This window comes from Otolemur garnettii, unplaced genomic scaffold (genome assembly GCF_000181295.1).
Source record: "Otolemur garnettii isolate 467f Iridium unplaced genomic scaffold, OtoGar3 scaffold00046, whole genome shotgun sequence".
NCBI classification, from domain to species: Eukaryota; Metazoa; Chordata; class Mammalia; order Primates; family Galagidae; genus Otolemur; species Otolemur garnettii.
This window is the reverse complement of record NW_003852441.1, coordinates 10,646,825-10,669,297: the sequence shown is the minus strand read 5'-3', so window position 1 is coordinate 10,669,297 and position 22,473 is coordinate 10,646,825. Positions and strand designations below refer to the sequence as shown.

Here is a 22,473-nt window from a genome sequence, read left to right as displayed (position 1 = left end):
AAGACTAACTGGAAGCTAATTCCATATTTCCTTTCTGTCCTTAGAGCTACATATTAGTTTTGAGTTTGAAAAAATTCTAGGCTATTATCTGAAGACTTAACCTTGAGACTGCACTTACTGAGTTGATTTCACCATCATCTTTAGAGCCTACCATGCTACCTCTTTGCATTCATCTTCTGATTTGTCTACCATTTGTGAAATGTTTTCCGCTGTCAGTTTTCTTCTCTTTGACATTATATAGATAGAAATTGAAAACTTATGACTTTCCTTTTTTTCTTTTTTCAGTTTTTGGCCAGGGCCGGGTTTGAACCCATCACCTCTGGTATATGGGGCTGGCACCCTACTCCTTTGAGCCACAAGCACCGCCTGAAAACTTACGACTTTTCAACTAGGTTCACTGAAATCCAAAAAAAGAAGACTACAAAGATGGTATCTGTAGTCTTCTTAAAAATCTTTTTGAAATATAATGCAATGTTTGGGGCAATATAATAAACTAAAAGATAATGCAATAGTTACTATTACAGCATCCCTCTAGGAAATTCCTTTTTTTTTGCGCGCGCGGGCGACTGAATCTCACTTTCTTGCCCTCGGTAGAGTGCTGTGGTGTCACAGTTCACAGCAATCTCAGACTCTTGGGCTTTAAGCCAAGTGACTACAGGCACCCACCACAACACCTGGCTGTGTTTTTGTTGCACTTGTCATTGTTATTAAGCTGGCCCGGGCTGGGTTTGAATCCAAAAGCCTGGGTATATGTGGCCGGCACTGTTACCCACTGAGCTACGGGTGCTGCCAGAAATTCCATTATTATTATTTTATTCTTTTTAACATAGTTGGAAATAAAGGAGGAGTAATTATTATGAACCAATTTGAAAAACTAAGACCATTAATACTTCACAATATATCTTAGATTAATACAATGGTTTGATGGATCCATATGGTAATCACAAAACAGAATCATTTTATTCTGTTTGAAAAAATAAATTCTTTCTTTGTTCTTTGGAAGACCCCAAGAAAGAATAAGTTAAAACTATCAGTCTTTATGAATAGTCACAATTATTTTTAAAAGAAACCAAAATTGGGCCCTGATATTATATTGAAGGTTAAAATTCTTTATAAATTTTAAACAAGCATATTATCAGTATGATATTTCATTGGGTTGATAAAAAATTGCTATTTTGAGAAACAGTAGTCAAAAGGCAATGTTATTATGCCAAAGCTGCAAAGGACACCCTGCTAGCACAGCTGCCCCAGCAGATAACTTTTTAAACTTCTCATTTTAATATCACAAAAAGGTTAATCAAAATCATACCTAATTCTTAAGACAATATTTCACTTAAAAAAGGTTATAACATCCAGTAATATAAACATTCTGCTTTCACCAACATGTCTGTTTAACTCCTTTATTAAGTACGGATCGACATGCTTTCAACTCTTCATACTACTTCCTATTCCTTTTTATTTAGCACCTCAGATAAATTACAAGTTCAAATTTCATTTTTTTTTTAAGAGACAGTCTCACTTTTTCACCCTAAGTAGAGTGCCATGACATCACAGCTCACAGCAACATCCAGCTCTTGGGCTTAGGCGATTCTTTTGCTTCAGCCTCCCAAGTAGCTGGGACTACAGGCGCCCGCCACAACGCCTGGCTATTTTTTTGTTGTAGTTTGGCTGGGGCCAGGTTTGAACCCACCACCCTTGGTATATGGGGCCGGCACCCTACTCACTGAGTCATAGGCGCTGCCCTACAAGTTCAAATTTCAACAAGCAAAACAAATCCCTTATTTGAGCAATAAGGTAAAGTTATTATATAGATGACTTAGATTCTAACAACTCTAAAATCTAAACTTAAACATTATCCATTTTATATATTTAGAAAACTTCTTTTTCCTTTACTTCAGAAGAGATTATAATAGGAAAGGACGTTAGACCTAAAGGACAAATGCAAGAAAATCAAGGTTTTTGCCTTCTGAACAGGTGACCTATAAAGGAATGTTCCAAATAGCTTAGCTATGTTACCACTTACTTGACACATAAGCAAAGCCACCAACATGCCACACTCTTATTCCCTCATCAGTTGCCTCGCCAAATTTCTTTTTCAGAACTAGGTTTCATAGTTGCTCTAACCATTATAGTGAGTGCCAGAGAAATAACTTTTGGCTAAATGAAAAGGGCCTGGCAAAGAGCCGGGGAAGAAGGGGATACAAAGAGGACCAGCAAGGAAGGGGCCACGGCTGCAGAGGCCGGCAGTAATGGGAGGAGGCAGGATGACACGCCCCAAAGAAACTAGTACCTCTGCAAACAACGTATTTAGTAACCAATAAATCTTGGTTAAAAGCTAGAATTTATTCTACTTTAAAACCACTTTAACAACAACAAAATAACTTTATGAAATTGAAAATTATCAACTCTCTGAGCTCAACAACATTCATGCTCAGATACAAACATATAGCCAGGTACCTTGACAACATGACAAAGCAAAACTTCAGAACCAAAAAGAAATACTTCACTGAATATCCTGAGATGATCTAGGATTTAAATACTCTACTTAACGTTGAACATTCTGGCAAATCAAGAAAGACACAGGCCATGGGACAGGACATCACTGGAGTATTAGTTAAACTGTCAGCCACTTGGCTAGATTAGCACACACAACTTTTCTTCTCCTTTGGGGGTAGGCTGAATGAAGGGAATAAAATCTACAGGTTAAAAGGCTTTCTTCTCAAATATATAATACTCTTTCAGAATCACATTTTTAGTGAAATACACATCTAGAATAAACTGGGAAAACAAAAAGCAAAGAGTTTTACTTTTAAGTGGATCCTCTATCATATGAAGAAATTTGTGCTGAGAATGCCCACTCCGTATTTGATTTCCATAAAGGTCAGACTATGGCACTCAGAATAGTCAACCAAAATTTTATCAATTAAAAAAAGCAAGGAAAAAATAAAACATGACAAGTATATCACGTATTAATTACAGTTATACATTTTGATGCCATATATGAACTAAGACTATATACTATTATAGTTTTGAACAACAAAGATAACTAGAATCCTCTCTTCTATGTTAAACATAAATAGCTGAGAATTTCACTCAAGATGTGCAAAGGGAAAACTTATATATTTGATATTTCAATACTATGAAGAAAATAAAATTATCCTAATTAGTTTCAAAAATTTTGTTCTGAATTGACAAAGATTTTCTAGAACCTTTTCTGGTATGGTATCAATGTTATCTGTAGTAACTGAACCTAGATTAATTAGTAGCAAATTAATACAGGGATAATGCAGGTTTGTTTTACATTATGAAAAGATAGTATTTTCCTCTTCCCAATTTGGTGTCTAAAATTGTTGTGTGGTCTGTAATTTATAACATTTATAACATTTCATCATAGATGGGGTATGGTGCTTTAATCTCCATTCTGGAGGCAGCTATTTGCCCTAAATGACAAAACCCATTCTAGAAGTAATTAGTTAACATTTAATCCAAAGGCCAGATGGCTACCTCAAATGCTTCGGCTATCTTAATCTCCAAACTACACCAGCAGCTTTGTTATTGGTAAAACGAGTATTATGTGAACTAAGTGGCCTTGTTATTTAGTATAATGGATGTTAGAAATCACTGGGGTAACCTGAATGGCATTAAGAGACACACAGACTATTAGAAATATGCAGACCTTCTACACTCTGGTGAGACGCAAACAGGCATTAAGACTCTAGCAAGCCCAGGAGGCTCTATTGCTAGGAATGCTCCTAAGCTTGATTCTAAACAGGTGTGTCCAGCCAGTGATCTGGACGATGCGGGCTGCTTGGTGCAGGCCCTATTCTGTCTCTGATACTATCACATCTGCCTTAGTAAATTTTTCAGGGAAAGGTCTGGTCAAAGTACTTAAACAGAACTAGGCTGCATTCAATTTATACAACTACAACAGAACCTCTCTAAGTTGACCACCCAAGGGACAGTAACAAATTGGTCAACATATGGAGGCGGTCAACATAAAGAACTAGGCCTACTGTCCTAATACGTACATGTGGTGCATGTCTGGTCTATGAAAATTAGTCAACTTAAGGAGGTGGTCAACTAAAGAGGCTGTACTGAATTGTCAGTGCCTGATTGCTGCTAAAATTCTGAGGATGCAGTTTCAACTGGAATTGTGGGGAGAATCCTTATATAGCCTTTACCTAGCTCTAACTATTAGAGGACAGTTATCTACCAAAAGGTATGTAATAGCTGGGAATTGTCACACTGGCTTAAGCCAGTTTGCAAAAATGAGAAAAAAAAAAAGATTTGGGCAAATAGAGAAAGTGATTTTAACTAAATCTTTGTGAGGGAAGATGATCTGCTGATCCAAACAATCATTTTGAAATTGAAGTCCTTGTTTTTAAAGTTTCATTATGAGAGATTCATTTTACATAAATCTCCTCCATCTGGAATGCATTTTACTTCTCCATAAACAGAGAACTGGACTAACTGTGAATGATTATTTTCATAAGGGGTAATACTCTCCCCTAAAGAATCCCTTTAATACAAACCATATGCGGGTATCTTGAAAGAAAAGATATTCTTCAGGAAATTAGTCGTCTATATGAGATCAAAGAAATGGAACCAAATGGATTTTAAAGCTTATGGAGTTTATAGTTTCAAATATTTTCACTGTAAGCACGGGGCTTATAAATAATGACTGCATGAAATTTCACTGTATACACAATTCATTTTTTAACATCACATTACTCAGTATGACACCAACCCGAGGCCCAACCTATCACAGAGCCACTGCCTCCTACACATCCTCTACCTGTGCTTCCAAACATGGGCACTGCACATCCTCCGAGGACCAAGCAAATGCACTACCTCCCTGAGCTCACCTGCACAACATGGCATGTCACTGAAGACATATTATAATTAGAACCAAAATGAAGTGAACGCTACAAGGCTAAGGACTTTGGTTTTGTCCCCTGATATAGTCCTAGGGCCTTAAAAGAGTGTCTGGCATTTTGTAGGCAACCACATTTTAATTGAATGAATTCCACAAATATGCCTGCTATGAACTTTCTACTTAACATGTGTGACGTGCTGTGCTAGGAACTAAGGATACAGAAGAAAACAAGGCAGACAAAGTCCCTACTGTCAAAGATCTCACATTCCAATAGAAAATATAATAAATAAGCAAAGTGATCAGCTACAGACTGTGATAACTGCTATGAGGGAAATAAATAGGACAATGTGATGGAGAACCACAGAGGAGACCTTCTCAGACAAGGGTTTACACTAATCAGGGAGTTAGAAGCAGGAGGAAAACTGTGAACAGATTTGAAACACCTTCTGGATGTTAACCCAACAGCATCCACTGCTGGCCTGGACATGGGCCATGATGGGAAAAAGGCTGAGTCAAATGATTCCCAGGCATTTTACTTTCCTAGGCTTTTACTGTTGTTTTCATTTTGCTTTGAGCTTAAGCAACTAGGTGATTTGATGGTACCATTTATTGACATAAGATACAAAGGAACAACTACTGGAAGGAAAAGAACAAGGTTCATTTGGAATATGTTAAACTTGAGAAATCTATTAGACATCCAAATAGAGGTATCAATTAAGCAACGCACTGCCTCGCAAAGATCAGGTGCTTAGTAACTAATCAAACTGCACAACAAATCAAAAATCAGTCAAACAAGTCAAGGCTGGTTGCTTTCAAATCCAGAGAATCAAAAGTGTTGGGTACACCTACAAAGAAATGCTAAAGGGATTTTTTTTTTTTGGAGACAGAGTCTCACTTTGTCGCCCCCGGTAGCATGCCGAGGTGTCATAAATAGCAACCTCAAGTGATTCTCTTGCCTCAGCCTCCTAAGTAGCTGGGGCTATAGGTGCCTGCCACAATGCCTAGCTGCTTTTAGAGATGAGGTCTTGCTCTTGCTCAGGCTGGTCTCAAACCTGTGAGCTTAGGCAATCCACCTGCCTTGCCCTCCCAGAGTGCTAGGATTATAGGCATGAGACACTACACCTGGCTTCTAAAGGGATATTTTAACTGAACATTATTCAATCAATGGAACTAATTACTTAATTATTTCCCATAGAGCTACTAAGACCAACTACTTGTTTAAGTATTATGTAGTTAATGCTGTATTATAATAGTTACTAAATGATTTCTAAAAAAAAAAAAACAAATTGTAATATCAATAAAAAGTTAATTTTCAAGAATTAAAGCCCAAACTCAAAAGTCTAAACATACCTTTCTTTCTTGGTTGAATGAATAGCTAGCTATGTCTAAGAAAACTGCTTTAATAAAAAATCTTTTTCCGGGCAGCAGCTATGGCTCAAAGGAGTAGGGTACTGGCCCCATATATCGGAGGTGGCGGGTTCAAACCCAGCCCCAGCCAAAAACTGCAAAAAAAAAAAAAAAAACCACCAAAAAACGTTTTCCTCAGCTTTTAATATATTGAACTGAACATATTTAAAAGTTACTACATAGTAGTGCAAACACATTGAAGGTGGTGCATCAGCTGAAATAGGGTTTGTCAAACATTGAGATTACATGGCTGATTCTTGCTCTTCCTGTGAACTGCTTCAAGGTGCCTAAAAAGACAATCCAAGAAATTCTATCAGCAGAACAGGTTCCTATAAGAACTATTTATATCAGCTTTTAGGACAGGATATGTAAGTCACAGGCATTAAGAAGACTCAAGTATAACTTTGCAAATAAATTCCTGAAAGTGGGGCGGCGCCTGTGGCTCAGAGGAGTAGGGCACTGGCCCCATATACCGGAGGTGGCAGGTTCAAACCCAGCCCTAGCCAAAAAAAAACTGCAAAAAAACCCAAAAACAACAAAAAAAAATTTTAGGAAGTGATTACCTCAGTTTAGACAGTAATTGCAAGGGTTAGAGCAGGGTTTCTTAATCTTTGCGTGACTGATACTTCGGGCTGGATAACTTCTTGTTCTGGGGACTTCCCTGTGCAGAGCAGCACCTTGGCCTCCGCCCACTAGATGCCAGCAGCACACCACTGCCCACACCAGTGACTTTCAACTGGTATGCTGTGCATCTTAGCTGTGCCATGAAAATTTTTAAAGATTATTAATTAAATTATTATTATTATTATTATTATTATTTTGAGACGGAGCCTCAAGCTGTCCCCCTGGGTAGAGTGCCATGGCATCTCAGCTCACAGCAACCTCCAACTCCTGGGCTCAAGTGAGTCTCCTGCCTCAGCCTCCCAAGTAGCTGGGACCACAGGCGCCCGCCACAACGCCTGGCTATTTTTTGGTTGCAGCCATCATTGTTGTCTGGTGAGCCCGGGCTGGATTTGAACCCGCCACCCTGGGTGTACGTGGCTGGTGCCTTAGCCGGTTGAGCCACAGGCGCCGAGCCAATTAAATTATTTTTGAAAGAAGTTCAAAGCACAGTAAGTATATTCTTTTCTTTACTCTTTGTTTTTGATCAACATAATTTAAGTGTGCCCTGGAAGTTTAAATATAGGTTCAAGTGTGCCATGAGATAAAAAAGATTGACAACACTGACCTAGACCCTCAGCTGAACAAACAAAAATGTCTCTGGACACTGCCAACGTCCTGTGGGGAGCCCCCAGCTATGTTCCACTGACCTAGAGTAACAGCAATTACAGCTAAGTGTGTCAGTGACAGGAAGCCTGTGAGGATTCATGGTGGCCTCCAGGAGGGCCTCAATGCCCCCACCGCTGGCATCCATACTCTGGCACTGTCTCCTCCCACAAGAATGAGTGTGGGTTCATGTGATAAGGAGAATGCAACAGAGGAATGGCGTGTGACTTCTAAGATGGGGTCACAAAAGACACTGTGTGGCTTCTGTCTTGTTCTCTCTTGATCACTTGCCCTGGGAGAAACTGGCCACCATGTCACGATGACATTCAAGCAGCCCTATGGAAAAATCTACAAGGTGAGGAACTGGGGCCTCCAACCAACAATTACCTGAACAAGCTTGAAAGATCTTCCTGCCTTAGTCAGGCTTTCAGATGGCTGCACCTCTGGCCAGCATCTGAATGACCACCTCATGAGTGACACGGAGCCAGAACCACCTGGCTAAGTTCCTACTGAATTTGTGACACACAGACACTGTGAAACAATGTTTTTAGCCACTAGGGTTTAGGGTCATTTGCTATGTAGCAACTGATAACTAAGATAGCATTATACTTATATCTGTTCCAAATACAAAAATAATGAGTGGTAACAACTTGGCAGGTAGATTAATTCTTACCATTTAGTAACGGAATCACTACATTTTTTCCCAAAGTAGTAGCTTATCTTTTCCAGGCAAAAATGGGCAGAGAACTGTTTTCCCCAAATTTAGAATGCAGTTTGGTGAGAAGGAAAGCAGAATAGATAGGTAGCTTGACTTATGTGGTAAAAATAAAAGATCTTCCATTAAGTTGTCTTTGAAAACACTCCTGGAGACTCATAGACTGAAGCAAGAAGCTCACTGTTGTCTTCTATTCGGTGATACATTCAGCCACTAAACACAGGGCTCCCCAGCAGGAGGAATTTAAGATTTCATCATGGCTCAAGGTCACTGCGGGTGATCCAGGGGAAATGGCAGAAAGACTAAGAGCATTCCGTTTTCTCAGATCTCTTACAAATCCCAAAGTCACAGCCCTGCTTCCTATTGACACAGGCACATCTCCTTTGCCCGCTTTGTACACTGAAAGCTAAAATAAATACTAAATGAACTCGGATTAAGTGAACCTTCACATTTTTTTATCTTATTAGGAATAAACAATATTCCAAGCAATTATATCCCTATTTCTTATACAACATGGAAAGCATCCTGCATTTAAACTACTTCTCAGGGTATAATGGGCAGAACTGGGCACTGCCCTCCTCAATTTTTATGCTTAAATCCAAATCTCCAGTATCTTAGGATGTGACTGTATTTGGAGACAGTTTCTTTAAAAAGGTAACTAAATTGGCTCGTAGCTCAGTGAGTAGGGTGCTGGCCACATACACCAAAGCTGGTGGGTTTGAGCCCGGCCCAGGCCTGCTAAAACAACAATGACAAATGCAACCAAAAAACAGCTGGGCATTTGGTGGGCGCCTGTAGTCCCAGCTACTTGGGAGGCTGAGGCAAGAGAATCGCTTAAGCTCAAGAGTGTGAGGTTGCTGTGAGCTGTGACACCACTACAGCACTCTATGTTGAGGGCGACATGGTGAGACTCTTGTCTCAAAAAAAAAAAAAAAAAAAAGAAACTAAATTAAAAGGAGGTCATTAGGGTGGGCCCTGCTTCAATATAACTGTGTCCTTATAAGAATAGGAGATCAGGGGTTGTCTGCAGCTCAGTAACTGGGGTGCCAGCCACATGCTCCAGGGCTGGTGGGTTCAAATTCAACCCTGGCCTGCTAAACAAACAAACAAGCAAAAAAGTAGCCAGGTATTGTGGTGGGCACCTATAGTCCCAGCTAGTTGGGAGGCTGAGTTAAGAGAATCACTTGAGCCCAAGAGTTTGAGGTTTCTGTGAGCTATGATGCCACAACACTCCACTGAGAATGATAAAGTGAGACTCTGTCTCAATTAAAAAAGAAGGAAGAAGGGAGAAGACGACCATCGGTAAGCCAAGGAAAGCGGCCCAAAGAAACCAGCCCTGCTGACACCTCCATCTCAGACTTTCAGCCTCCAGAATTATGGGTAAATATAGTCTGTTGTTTAAGTCACCCAGCCTGTGGCACATTTTTATGGCAGCCCTAGCAAACTAGTAGCAGGTTTTCTGGATACCTTTGTGTTTACTGGGTCCTCTGTACCCTGAATCCAGTCCCTTCCACTAATCACAGAAACCTTGCCAACAGCAAATTAACATGCAGACCCTGACTTTACATTCTCAGCTGTAAAAAGCATGTCACAGTGACATTAGATTCCCCCAAATTATGCCTCAATGAACTGTCAGAATTGAACTCTTTTATTCTGGCCTACTTACAAATACTACAGAGGAAGGAGAAAAAAATAGTAGAATGTATTTTAACTTGTCCTTCTCCAATCTAACTAAGGAAAGGGCTGTCAAAATTTGGTGACTATAATCCAGGGCAGAAGACTTACTGAAGAAATGCCCATTTTGTTGAATATGGGTATAGAGATGATTTGCCATTCTAGCCTTAGGGCTGAGCAGCTTGAGCAGACAGGGGAGGTGTCCTTAAAATAACACTGAATCTGGCTATCACTTAGGATAATGTCCCCAGGCAAACTGTTACAGCTAGTCAAACTGGGGGGGAAGGGAGGAATAAAAGCTTTCAAGGAATTAGAATAGTTGAACAGCTAAGAAGAATTTTAAAAGAGAAGTGATAGTAGTGACCAATTATTCTGAAGTCTTAATCCTATAGAAATATGAGGTGATACAAAAAGGTCAGGGCCAGGTACAGTGGCTGATGCCTGTAATACCAGCACTTTGGGAGGCTGAGGCAGGAAGATTGTTTGAGGCCAGGAGTTCAAGCCCAGCTCAAGTAAGAGTAAGACTCTATCTCTATCCCCCCCCCAACAAAAAATCTAGGCATGGTGGCATGTGCTTGTAGCTAATAGAGGCTGAGACAGGAGGATCATTTGAGCCCAGGAGTTCAAGACAACCTACAATAGTGCCACTGCACTCTATAACCTGGATGACAGAGCAAGATCCTTTCTCTTAAAAAAATAAAATTAAAAAAAAAAATCAAGTAAAATAAATAAACCGAAAATTTAAAGATACAAAAAAGTCAGTTCACTACATCTAATAGCAACTTCATAAGTGAACATTTACTTTACCTAGGGCTTGGCTAAGTATCAATATGCACAGTTTAACCTCCACACCAATTCCATATCATTATCATGACTGGTTAAAGATGAAGAAACAGGCTTGGCACCTGTAGCTCAAGCGGCTAAGGCACCAGCCACATACACCAGAGCTGGGGGTTCAAATCCAGCCTGGGCCTGCCAAATAAGAATGACAATTACAACCAAAAAAAAAAAAAAAAGCCAGGCATTGCGGCAGGTGCCTGTAGTCTCAGCTACTTGGGAGGCTGAGGCAAAGAGAATCGCTTAAGCCCAGGAGTTGGGGGTTGTTGTGAGCTGTGATGCCACAGCACTCTACCCAGGGCTCTACCTAGAGCCTTTTTATGAGGCTCTGTCTCAAAAATAAATAAATAAAAAATAGATAGATAGATAAATAAAGATGAAGAAATAAGCTCAGAGAGGTCATATAATTATAGATCTATAAAAATACATAATTATATATCCCTATGTAATAAAATATTATGGTAACTTTCCTTCTTTTTAAAGTATAGCTACTAGAAAATTCTAAATTGCAAGTGACATATTTCTATAGAGTAGCCATGTCCTTTTTATCTCTTTCATGTATACATTAATGCATTTAGGGGGTACAATGTGCTGATTTCATATAGAATTAGAAACGCTTACATCACACGGGTTAATATATACCTCATCTTGTTTATTTAATTATTGTGTTAAGACATTTATACTCTATACTTAATAGCTCTGACACGTACCCTTGCATTATGCACTGTAGGTGTGATCCCACCATTCACCCTCCCTCGATCTAACCTCCCCCTGAGTAGCCATGTTCTATACAATATCTATTATCCTCTTCTTAAAATCTAGAAAGAAGGTCAGGTGTGGGGGCTCACACCTATAATCCTGGCACCCTTGAGCTCAGGAATTTGAGACCAGCTCTATTGTCTACTAAAAATAGAAAAATTCGGTGGGCATCCTGGCAAGTGCCTGTAGTCCCAGCTACTTGGGAGGCTTTAGGCAGGAAAATCACTTGAGCCCAGAAGTTGGAGACTACAGTAAGCTATGATAACCCCATTGTACTGTACCCAGGATGAGAGAATGAGACTCAGTCTCAAAAAACCACACCAAACCAAAACAACAACAACAAAAAACCTAAGAAACAATTCATTTGCATAACTACAGACATTTAACTAGAAATCTGAGGAATTAAAAAGTTTCTGATGCTTTTAAACTTACAAAACGAGATGAGTTATCATTTTTCACAGTCTTCGCATTTCCAAATGATTCCAGGATTGGATTTGCTTGCAAAAGCTGCCGTTCAAGTTCCCCCTAGAAGACATTACACACACACACACATAAATAAAAACAGATGTATGTTAATCTAACATCGTTACTTAGGTCGGGGTGGGGCGGTGGGCGGGGAGGGGAGAAGACACTGTCTCTATTTCTCACTTCTTTCATCCTGTCTGCCATCCAGCAACTCTTGTTGGCTTCTTACTCCTAGTTATATTAAGCTCTGCTAAAGGCAAAAATTAGCATCTATAACGTGTTCACAAGAAGAAAATATCACACTGAATGGAGAAGATAAAACTGAAGCACAAGGCACATAAATTAGTAAAGAATTTTGAAAATGAAACAAATTTCACAAAATGAAATTTAGCATAACACTTCTAAAAAGGACATATTAATAGTTCTGCTTATTTTAACTCTGCCTTGTTTGAAAGATTAAGGTAGCTAAATGGATGATTACCACTGCATTGGTATAAGACTTTCCATTTTTCCAAGGGGTTTCACATAATATCTCTATGGTATAGACAGGGCAATGTTCTTACCTCCACTTACAGAGGACGGTAAACATGGTAATGCTATCAGACTTGCTCAGATTTAAAAGGCTAAGGACAGAGTATTTGGTATAATGTGTGCTTCAATCAGCGTCTCTGACATGCAAACTAAGCTGTGCAACAGACTTTACAAACAAAAGATGTAAGTGTATTAACAGGTGTTTTAATCATGAAACACAATCGAAAACCGTAGAAGAAAGCATGATACCATTTCTGGCCATGAGAAGCAAGTGATGTGTTTCTGGAATGTCATTCAGAATTTTATTTTATGACTTAAATAAATCAGCTTTATCCAAAAACAAATCTTTGCTCTGTATTTTAAAATGCCCACACTATTCTAGACCTAAAGAAAATCTAAGATCTAGTTGAGGATGCAATTCTCTAAGCAAATGCGATTCTCTAAGCAAAAAAAATGAATATAAAGAAACTCACATAAGATTTTTAAGTGAGTGGCCATTTGTTAATGTGATGCCTTGTACCACCATCAAATCCAAAAACAGGAAACGTTTTTGAGATCCAACATAACAGTTTTGGGATCAAACCCCGGTTTGGGCTCTGCCACTCAGCTGCAAGGGTGAGCGGGTTCCTGAGGCATGTTCCGTAGGAAGCGGGTATTCTCCTGATACATCTCTCTAAGGCATTTATCTAGACTGACCACATTTTCTTTTTTTTTTTTTTTTTTTGAGACAGAGCCTCAAGCTGTCCCCCTGGGCAGAGTGCCGTGGCATTACAGCTCACAGCAACCTCCAACTCCTGGGCTCAAGCGAGTCTCCTGCCTCCGCCTCCCAAGTAGCTGGGACCAGAGGCGCCCACCACAACGCCCGGCTATTTTTTGGTTGCAGCCGTCATTGTTGTTTGGCGGGTCTGGGCTGGGGATTCGAACCCGCCACCTTAGGTGTACGTGGCTGGCGCCTTAGCCGGCTGAGCTATAGGCGCTGAGCCTAGACTGACCACATTTTCACAGGTCTTAACTATAATCTACCGCTGTGATCAACTCAAGAACCAGTCTTAGCAATAATCTTAAGCTGTGTGAACATCACCACACAGCATTACTGCACTTTCTTGGCATGAGTAGTTTTCTCCTTGTGTATTAAATCTTCCTGTTTATTGACTTCAAAGCACTTACCAGGCTATTTCTAACATAAATCTTTCTAAAACATTACAAACTGCCAAATTTCCTTAAATATGGTATCCTGATCCCATTTTGATGCATGAGAGCCATCAATAAGAATGTTAGCTATTGGACAGTGTCTGTGGCTCAGTGAGTAGGGCGCCAGTCCCATACACCAAGGGTGGCGGGTTCAAAACCAGCCCCGGCCAAACTGCAACAAAAAATAGCTGGGTGTTGTGGCGGGTGCCTGCAGTCCCAGCTACTCAGAGGCTGAGGCAAGAGAATTGCCTAAGCCTAGGAGTTGGAGGTTGCTGTGAGCTGTGTGATGCCACGGCACTCTACCGAGGGTGATAAAGTGAGACTCTGTCTCTACAAAAAAAAAAAAGAATATTAGCTATTATTCTGTGATAAAATCAACTGCCTTTTCCCTTGAGGTTAGAGGTCATTTCCATCAGCATGCTTACGACTAAAACTTTGCAGTGCCCTGGTGGGTCAATGGTTTAGGCCTCTAAATTTGCTTTTTGTTGTTGTTTTGCCTAATTTGACCTGTGTAATCAGAACGTGGAAACCATCAGAAAAACACTAACGTTCTAATAAGCAGGGCATTACCTTTACTCTAAAGATCTGTAAGATCAAGGTATCAAAATATGGATTCCTGGGTGGCGCCTGTGGCTCAAAGGAGTAGGGCGCTGGCCCCATATGCCAGAGGTGGCAGGTTCAAACCAGCCCTGGCCAAAAACTGTAAAAAAAAAAAAAAAAAAAATGGATTCCTTAAAATTATATACAATCCTGCCAAATCATAATAGATTTTCATAATCTCTCTTTAAAGTGTTTCCCTAACTTGCAGATAAAGCAAGTAACACATACTCTATTTTACTATTTCCTGGACGCAGCTACGCAGATTCTTTGAGTCAAGATTTCTGTGGATTCTTTTCTTTTCTTCTTAGTGAGTGTGTGTGTTACCTACTGATTCTATTCTTCTTTGTGCTGGCTTAAAAAAACCTACAGGGTTAGCTCTGTATGGGCCGTATCCCCTGTACCCAGCTTAGTCAACATCAGATCAAAATGAAGCTCCACAAATGTTTGCTGAATGAATGTAAAACTAGAGGTCTTGAGGCTGGGTGCAGTGGCTCACACCTGTAATCCTAGCACTCTGGGAGGCTGAGGTAGGAGGATTGCCTGAGCTCAGGAGTTCAAGACCAGGCTGAGCAAGTACGAGACTGCGTCTCTAAAAACAGCTGGTCATGTGATCTCAACTTTGGGAGGCTGAGGCAAGAGGATCACTTGAACCCTAGAGTTTAAAGTTGCTGTAAGCTATGATACCATAGCACTCTATAGAGGATGACAAAGTAAGACTCCGTCTCAAAAAAAAAGTTCTGATAGTATTTGGGAGGGAATAATGGTGAGCCAAAAGCAGTGATAAAATGTGAGTTAAGGGCACTCACAGTCACCATCATAATTGTAGGCCCAGGTACTTCTATGTCCCTGCTATTGTTTCTACTACACTAATAGTGTCATGATATAACTTCTAAGGGATCTGTGACATCAGTGAGACCAAATAAAGATCTCAAAAACTCACAAATTAAGCCCAAAAAGTTTGACGCAAAGTTAGTATCACAAAACATACAAATGGCCTTAAGTTAAGAAATTATCAGAAATGTTATCATTTCTGTGTTGAACAATTTCTTAACTAGATAAATGGTATTAATACCTCTTATCTGAATTATGAAGGCATTTATAAACCACCAGGGTCAGTGACTACTCACTTTTCTGCTAGAACTGGATGGGCAATGTCCCTTGTTTCTGTTCTATATAAAAATGAGAAATGGTATTTGGAAATGTACCCCAAAAAAGCAGCGCTAGCTATTGAAATTATTCTTAAAGTTCTAAGTATTTAGAGATATATAAGGCTTTAAACTTTGAGTCTGCCAATCATGGTGAAAACTACACCTTTGTGTTTACCATATAGTGTATAATGCACACTTGCTATATGATATAGGATGAGTTTTAAATAGCTAAAAAATATGCATCTTTCAAAATTTCAGTTCAGCCAGCAACTAGACTACATGAGGACTGGGGCTGAGATCAGGCTGCACCCTGCAGGCCTGGCCGGGCAAAGCTGCAAGTGTCTTACTAACCACAGGAGGAGAGTTTAAGGCAGAAGGCTACAACCAATCAAATGTTAAAAACTGGACTCTAATCTCAACTGGCTGGCTCTCGTTTCTGTACTTGCTACTTGCTATCTATCACCTTTTTGTCCTGATTCAAGGTGGATTAGAAAAGGCTGGAGAAGGATATAAAATTATCCCAGAGATGACATAAAAAGGCAGGGAAGCAGGTAGGCTGGCTTGATCATTCTTAGAGGATGATCAAGTTTTAGAAATTAGTCATTCTCAAATCTGCTCTGAAATTGTACCATGTTGGGGCCATGAAAACAATGTGCCAGATCTTGAGGGTCTCTAACAGCAACAGGTCACAAGGAAAGAGGGCAGCGAAGGTACACTTGCAGTTGGCTAGTGAATGCTAATGGGATAAAGCCAAATTAGACTTTTAATTTTGTTATAAAAAGTACACCAAAAATTCATAGGTAAATATTTAAAATTTACCTCTTACATATTATGACTTTAATTTTGAAAATTGATTTCACTTATGCCTGCTCACATTTTCAAAATGAAGATTAAATGTTAAAGGCAATATAAAAGACTAAACCACACCAAAAAAGACAGATAGCGTCTAGTGCTGACAAGGATATGGAGAAACTGGAACCCTTGTTTATTGCTGGTGGAAATGTAAAATGGTGTAGACTCTTAGAAAAAAAAAATAGTTTGCCAATTCCTCAAAATGTTAAACAGAGTTACCATATGACTCAGCAATTCCATTTCTAGGTATGCTCCCAACAGAAATGGAAACATATGTCCTCACGATAACTTGCACATGAATGTTCATATCAGCATTAATTATAATAATCAGAAAGTGGAAATAACCCATATGTCCATCAACTGATGAACAGATAAATAAAATGTGACATATTTAATATAATGTAATAGTATTTGGCCACAAAAAAGATCGAGTACCGACACAAGTTACAATATAGATGAACCTTGAAAACATTATGCTAAATGAGAGAACAGTCTGAGAGGACCACATATGATTCCATTCATATGACATGTCCAAAATAGGCAAATTCATAAAGTCAGAAAGTAGATTAGTGGTTGCTACAGGCTGGGAGGACTACTGGTAAATTGTATGGTATGTGAATTATATCTCAAAAAAGCTGTTTCCAAAAAAAAAAACAATGGGCAAATAAACAACAACAACAACAACAAAAAGACCACCTCAGGAGCCTAGAAACACCTTCCCCCCCATTTTTTTTTTATAGTTCATACTAGTGTCTAGTGATAAAATGCTGGATAGATACAAATGGTTACTGGGAACCTGAGCAAGTTTTGCTCATAAAGGTCAATGTAAAATCGCAAAGCAGTGGTATCAAATCAACCAAAACAAACTCTAACCTTGCAAATTATTTTTTACACCGTAACTTTAAGGCAACCATTCTCAAAATGTGGCGAGGAAGTCATGGACAGGGGCACCCCAACAGGTGAGAAGTAATTTTGTGTGTGATTCATTCCTTTCCATGTTGTTCAGTTCACATTCTTCAGGTGAGTTGGGGAAGGAAAATTGAGAACTGCTGTTCTAATGTTTCTAAAAACATCACCAGAGTTACTATGTGACTTGACTACTAATAAAATCAACTTGGGAAAAGCCGCATGGAGGGCTCTGTGTGGAGAGCTCTGTGCGCAGTGGGGACATGCAGGAAGGCATACAGGTCAGCACCCAGAGCAGGCAGCAGCTGCTTCGGGAGAACTTGCTTCCCAGGGATTGATGACCCAAAGTAAAATCTAGGGGTAGGCATGCTACTCACATACAACAGGGATCCACTCTGTCGTTTAAAATGACATCAGAAAAATGTTAATGGTAATGATTTATGTGTTCCACAGAGCATTTGGAAAACCTAAATCTGTACATTAATTGCTTGACACCTATTTTGCTAGTGACCCAGGTACATATTTAGCACATACACTTAGCATGGACTGCCAAAGCACAAAGAAAAGCTGGTTTCTGGTCCAGATTTTCCTTCTTTAAGTGGTAAAAAACAGCCTATGGGATATTTCATGATTATTTCATTAACTCTTCCAATTTGTATTACTGGTCTGATCTGCAGCTAAAGGACCAAAATAACCTTTATAGATATAGTACAACTTTGGTGCCTGATAATTTTTAAGGATTTTAAGAAAGATATCTGAAAATCTTAGTACATATGATAATTCCTTTAGATAATTATGACTGTTTCTTTCTTTAATAGATCATTTCTATAACAATGTTGTTTCCTGCTTTATATTAGCCTTAACATTATGTTTTTGGAAGATAAACCAAAACTGTTCCACTGATGGGGGAAAGGATTAAATCCAAGCACAGATATCCTGCTCTATCCAAGGAATCTGGCTCAGTTCTACCCTTCCTCTCCTCCCACGTAGCAGGAAATTGAGGTCACTCTCTGCTTCATGCTCTGTTCACTGCTATGACCTGTGGCACTAAAAGGCAGGCATCTGATAATTAGAACAATAACACTCCTCCACTACTTGCCCAGCAGAAAGAAAACCCTAATTTTATTTATTAAATACAACGAGGCCTTTATGTCAAAACAAATAAAGGCATGAACTATACAATGCCATAACACTTTTAACAGATTAGAAATTTGTAACCCAAAAGGTAAAACATTTCAAGTTGCAGCTCCAAATTCAAAATTTAGTGTATGGCACAAAGGTCGGTTTCCATGTGTTTAGTAAACATTAAAATAAAGCCACCTAGTATTTTCCTCGTGATACCATGAGTTTATCGGCTTCATAAACATGCAATTCAATGTCATGAAAAAAAGGCCAAATAAAGATTAACATATACCTAGAAAACAAACTTGAAGCAAAATGGCATGCTGCTCCTCATGAAAGAATAAGGCTCTAAGCAATACATTTTCAAAATTAAATATTTTTTATAATAGATTTCACTGAGAACTAATGGCATTTGTTGCTAGTGGAGATTCAATCTAAAGACAGAGATTAGTGCAAACACTCAACACTAAGAAGCATAAAGAAAAGCACTTGCCTGATGTTTCACTGGTTTAGGCGATTCCTGCTGTTCATTACAAACAGATAAATGCAAACGTTAGCAAGTTTGGGTCCTTCCCTAGCCGTAAGCCATATCCAAAGCACCAGGCACACGTGGGGGTTAGAACGTGGAGGCTGCTTTCACTGCCGTTCTCTCAGGCTACATTAACTACTCCTTCTGCCTGACTATCTAAAAGTTAAGGGTAACAGACATCTTCTCAATTCTTACCCTTTTGCTATCATTCTTCCCTTATCTGTACCCTCCCCTCAAGCTACTGTGGGCTGCAGCAGGTAACTCTGCAAGTTCAGGGGAACTGCTAAAAATATGTGAGGAGCTTTTCTTGGTAGAAAATAAGAAGTTCTTGATAAGCACTGCTATGCAATTTTTAACAATGCTCACCACATCACTGCAGAAAATTAGGATTTAAGCCACAATCATAACTTCCAGTTTGTCCTGTTAGAAAACCTATTTGATAGCAATTTCCTGTATCCTTGTTCCTCTTGAGGGAAAAAAAGCTTTGCGGGGTGGGTGGGGTGGAGACAAGGGAGCTCTTAGTAACAGCAGTGCATGAAGTAGATTGGCTTCCTCATTTACAGAGCAAAAACTTACAGGAATATTATGGTCCTTCCTTCCTTTATGTGAAGAAGCAACATGAGCAAGGTATTGAATAACCTTCTTCGTATTTTCCGTCTTCCCAGCACCCGATTCACCCCTGAGAGAAATATTAACATAGGTTTTGCTTTAATAAAAGCACAGCACATGCATTCCAAAATTACAATTGACAAAAGATTAAGTTGCACTGGAAGAAGAATTAGTTGTAATAAGAATAAATAAACTAAATCAATAAATAGTAGAAAAAATAACTATCAGCAGTAGTTAGAAAATAAAATTATTTTTTAAGAATTATCAAATAGGCTGGGCACAGTGGCTCATGCCTGAATTCCTAGCACTCTGGGAGGCCAAAGTGGGTAGATCGATTGAGCTCACAAGTTTGAGACCAGCCTGAGCAAGACTGAGACCCTGTTTCTACTAAAAAAAAAAAATGAAAAACTGAGGCAAGAGGATCACTTGAGCCCAAGAGTTGGAGGGTGCTATGAACTATGACACCATAGCACTCTACTGAGGGTGACAAAGTAAGATTCTGTCTCAAAAAAAAAGGAAGTATCAAATAAACTCAAATATGTCTTCGTAGATGCCAGGAAGAGGACACAGGAAAATGTTAGCAATACTGTTTTTTTCCCTTTGAGGGGACAGATGGACTCTGTCAGAGAAGTGAAATTTATCAGAATGTTCCTGAAGAAACTACTCGGTACCAGAAACATATCCAGCACTGCAAACTGAAAATTCCTAAAACAATTAAGATAATCTGGCGGTGCCTGTGGCTCAGTGAGTAGGGTGCCGGCCCCATATACTGACGGTGGTGGGTTCGAACTGGGCCCTGTCCAAAACTGCAACAACAACAACAAAGATAATTTAATCTAATGGAGTTGAAAGAATTCTGGGATACCCTCTGGTTACTTATATTCATCTAACAATCTCCTGAAAGCCTTCTCAGGGCATCCTTCAAAATGGACTACCAATCCCCTCCTTTGTACCAAGGCTGTACCTTGTATGCACTTTAAGATCTTCCCATTGTTTGCTGGCCTCAAACAGCAAGCTCCCTGACGCCAAGGATAAGACCACATGTGTTTGTTTCGTTTTAATTCACATAACCTTGCCCAGTGTTGACACATAGGCAGTACAAAATTTGTTGTCAAAATGAATGAATACTATGAATTTTGGTCTTGATGTGGACAAATGCCATCACTTTAAATGATTTATTTTTACAAACAAGCCTGGTGCCATTTCAAAAGCTGCTTTTTATTTTTACTTAATATTAAGCTTGAAATTCAAATGAGCTGTTAGGCACAAAGTGGTGATAAATGTGTATGAATTAAGGCCTTCTGCTGAAATGTTAAATGTTTAAAGTTCCCTAAAACATTATCAAAGCAAATTGCAGGTTACAAATCAATAAAAATCCCAATTTGGATTATAATAAAACTTTTAATATCTAATTTGGTTAATTTTCTTTAAAAAACTTAAAATTGTTATTATATGTACATTGCCAACTAATAATCTTCTAAGCATTTTATCTAAGTCTTGAAAAATTTTTTCCTAAAAAACTCTGACCCTTTTTTTGTATTATGCTTAGAACAATACACTATTTTAACTGTCTACAAGTTAAATTTTTCAATAGGCTTACTGGTTGCATTATGATATTAAGTCTCTGCACTCAGATAACTACAATCTCAACTGTTGGGAGGGTTGAGCAAATCCTGCTGACCACTTGCGTGGCCTTGAGTAAGGAAATTTTCTTCTCTGGGCCTCAGTGTTCCAGTCTATGAAATGTAGGCATTGGATTCGAGACTTCTTAGTTCTAAGATTTGATGACTGTAGATATAACCCACTTATTGGCTTAAAAGAATATTTTACATATTAAGTTTATTAACCACCCCTAGCGTTAGTTTTCAAATATTAGGCACTCAAATATACCAAACTTTTATTTAAAGATTTTTGCCTGTTGTTCATGCTTAAAAAGGCCTTTTCTGCACCAAGATTATATCCATCTATACTCTCATTTTTATATCAACTGTATTATTAAATCCATCTGTATTATCTTCTAGTACTTCGATGGTTTCACTTTTTATAGCTAAATCTTCAATCGATCTGAAAAAAAAATTTATAGTTTGAGGTAAGGATTTAATCTAATCTCTTCTGCCGATGATCTGGCCCACATGCTAATATCAGTGGAGCAACGTGAAATGTCATCTTTAATCTTCTTTTTATTTCCTATACATGTGGCTTATTTCAAAGCCTGCACCATACTGAAGTGGTTCTGAAATATGACTAACTAGAGCACCCACTATCGTTCTTCCTTAAAAAGAAGAAAAAAACAGAAATCAAGTAAACTGAAAGTTTATTTTTTTAGATTAACTTCAAATAATTTTATTCTTCTATCCCTGCCCCAACTATCTGCCTCCCAAGTAAAAAACAAGTGGAATTTTGACTTAAACAGTATCAATATACACGTGCTATTTTTTAGAAATGATGCCTTTATCCCTGAGTCTCACAGGTAAATTTTGTATTTTTCTAAGTTCAAAATAAGCAAAGACATGTTTGCCTTTTTCATAGTGCCTAACACAGCAGGCACTGAATAAACGAATGAAAATAGCCCCTACATAGTCTTTGTTAAGTTTATTCCTAGGCTCCTTTTATATTTTTTATATCTGTCATTAATGGCCTTTCATCACCTTTATATTTTCTACCTGGTACATAGATAAAGAAGTGATTTTTCATTCATCCATTCAACAAATATTTACAAATCCAAAATGCTGTGTGCCAGCCCCTCTTCTAAGTGCTAGAGAGATAGCTGTGAATACAGTCCGTGTCCTTAAAGAGCTGGAGCTTAGGAGAAGAGATATAAAATAAATGAGAGAATCAAATAGGGGTTTTTTGAATTTTTTTTTTGAGACAAGAGTCTCACTATGTCGCCCTGGTAGAGTACGTCACGGCTCACAGCAACCTCAAACTCTTGGGCTTAAGTGATTCTCCTGCCTCAGCCTCCCAAGTAGCTGGGACTACAGGTACC

At 38.9% G+C, this 22,473-nt stretch overlaps 1 protein-coding gene across 2 annotated transcripts in view; it reads right to left on the bottom strand.

Annotated features, from left to right (window-relative positions):
- The window catches only part of MYH10 (myosin heavy chain 10), a 164,844-nt gene that overhangs the window by 90,407 nt on the left and 51,964 nt on the right, over positions 1-22,473 (bottom strand). For both annotated transcript variants that reach the window (XM_023513988.1, XM_003791102.2), the window contains exons 5-6: positions 19,455-19,557; positions 11,967-12,059 (exon numbers count right to left, since the gene is read on the bottom strand). In XM_023513988.1, the coding sequence (XP_023369756.1) occupies positions 11,967-12,059; positions 19,455-19,557 (196 nt within the window). The remainder of the gene's footprint in view (positions 1-11,966; positions 12,060-19,454; positions 19,558-22,473) is intronic.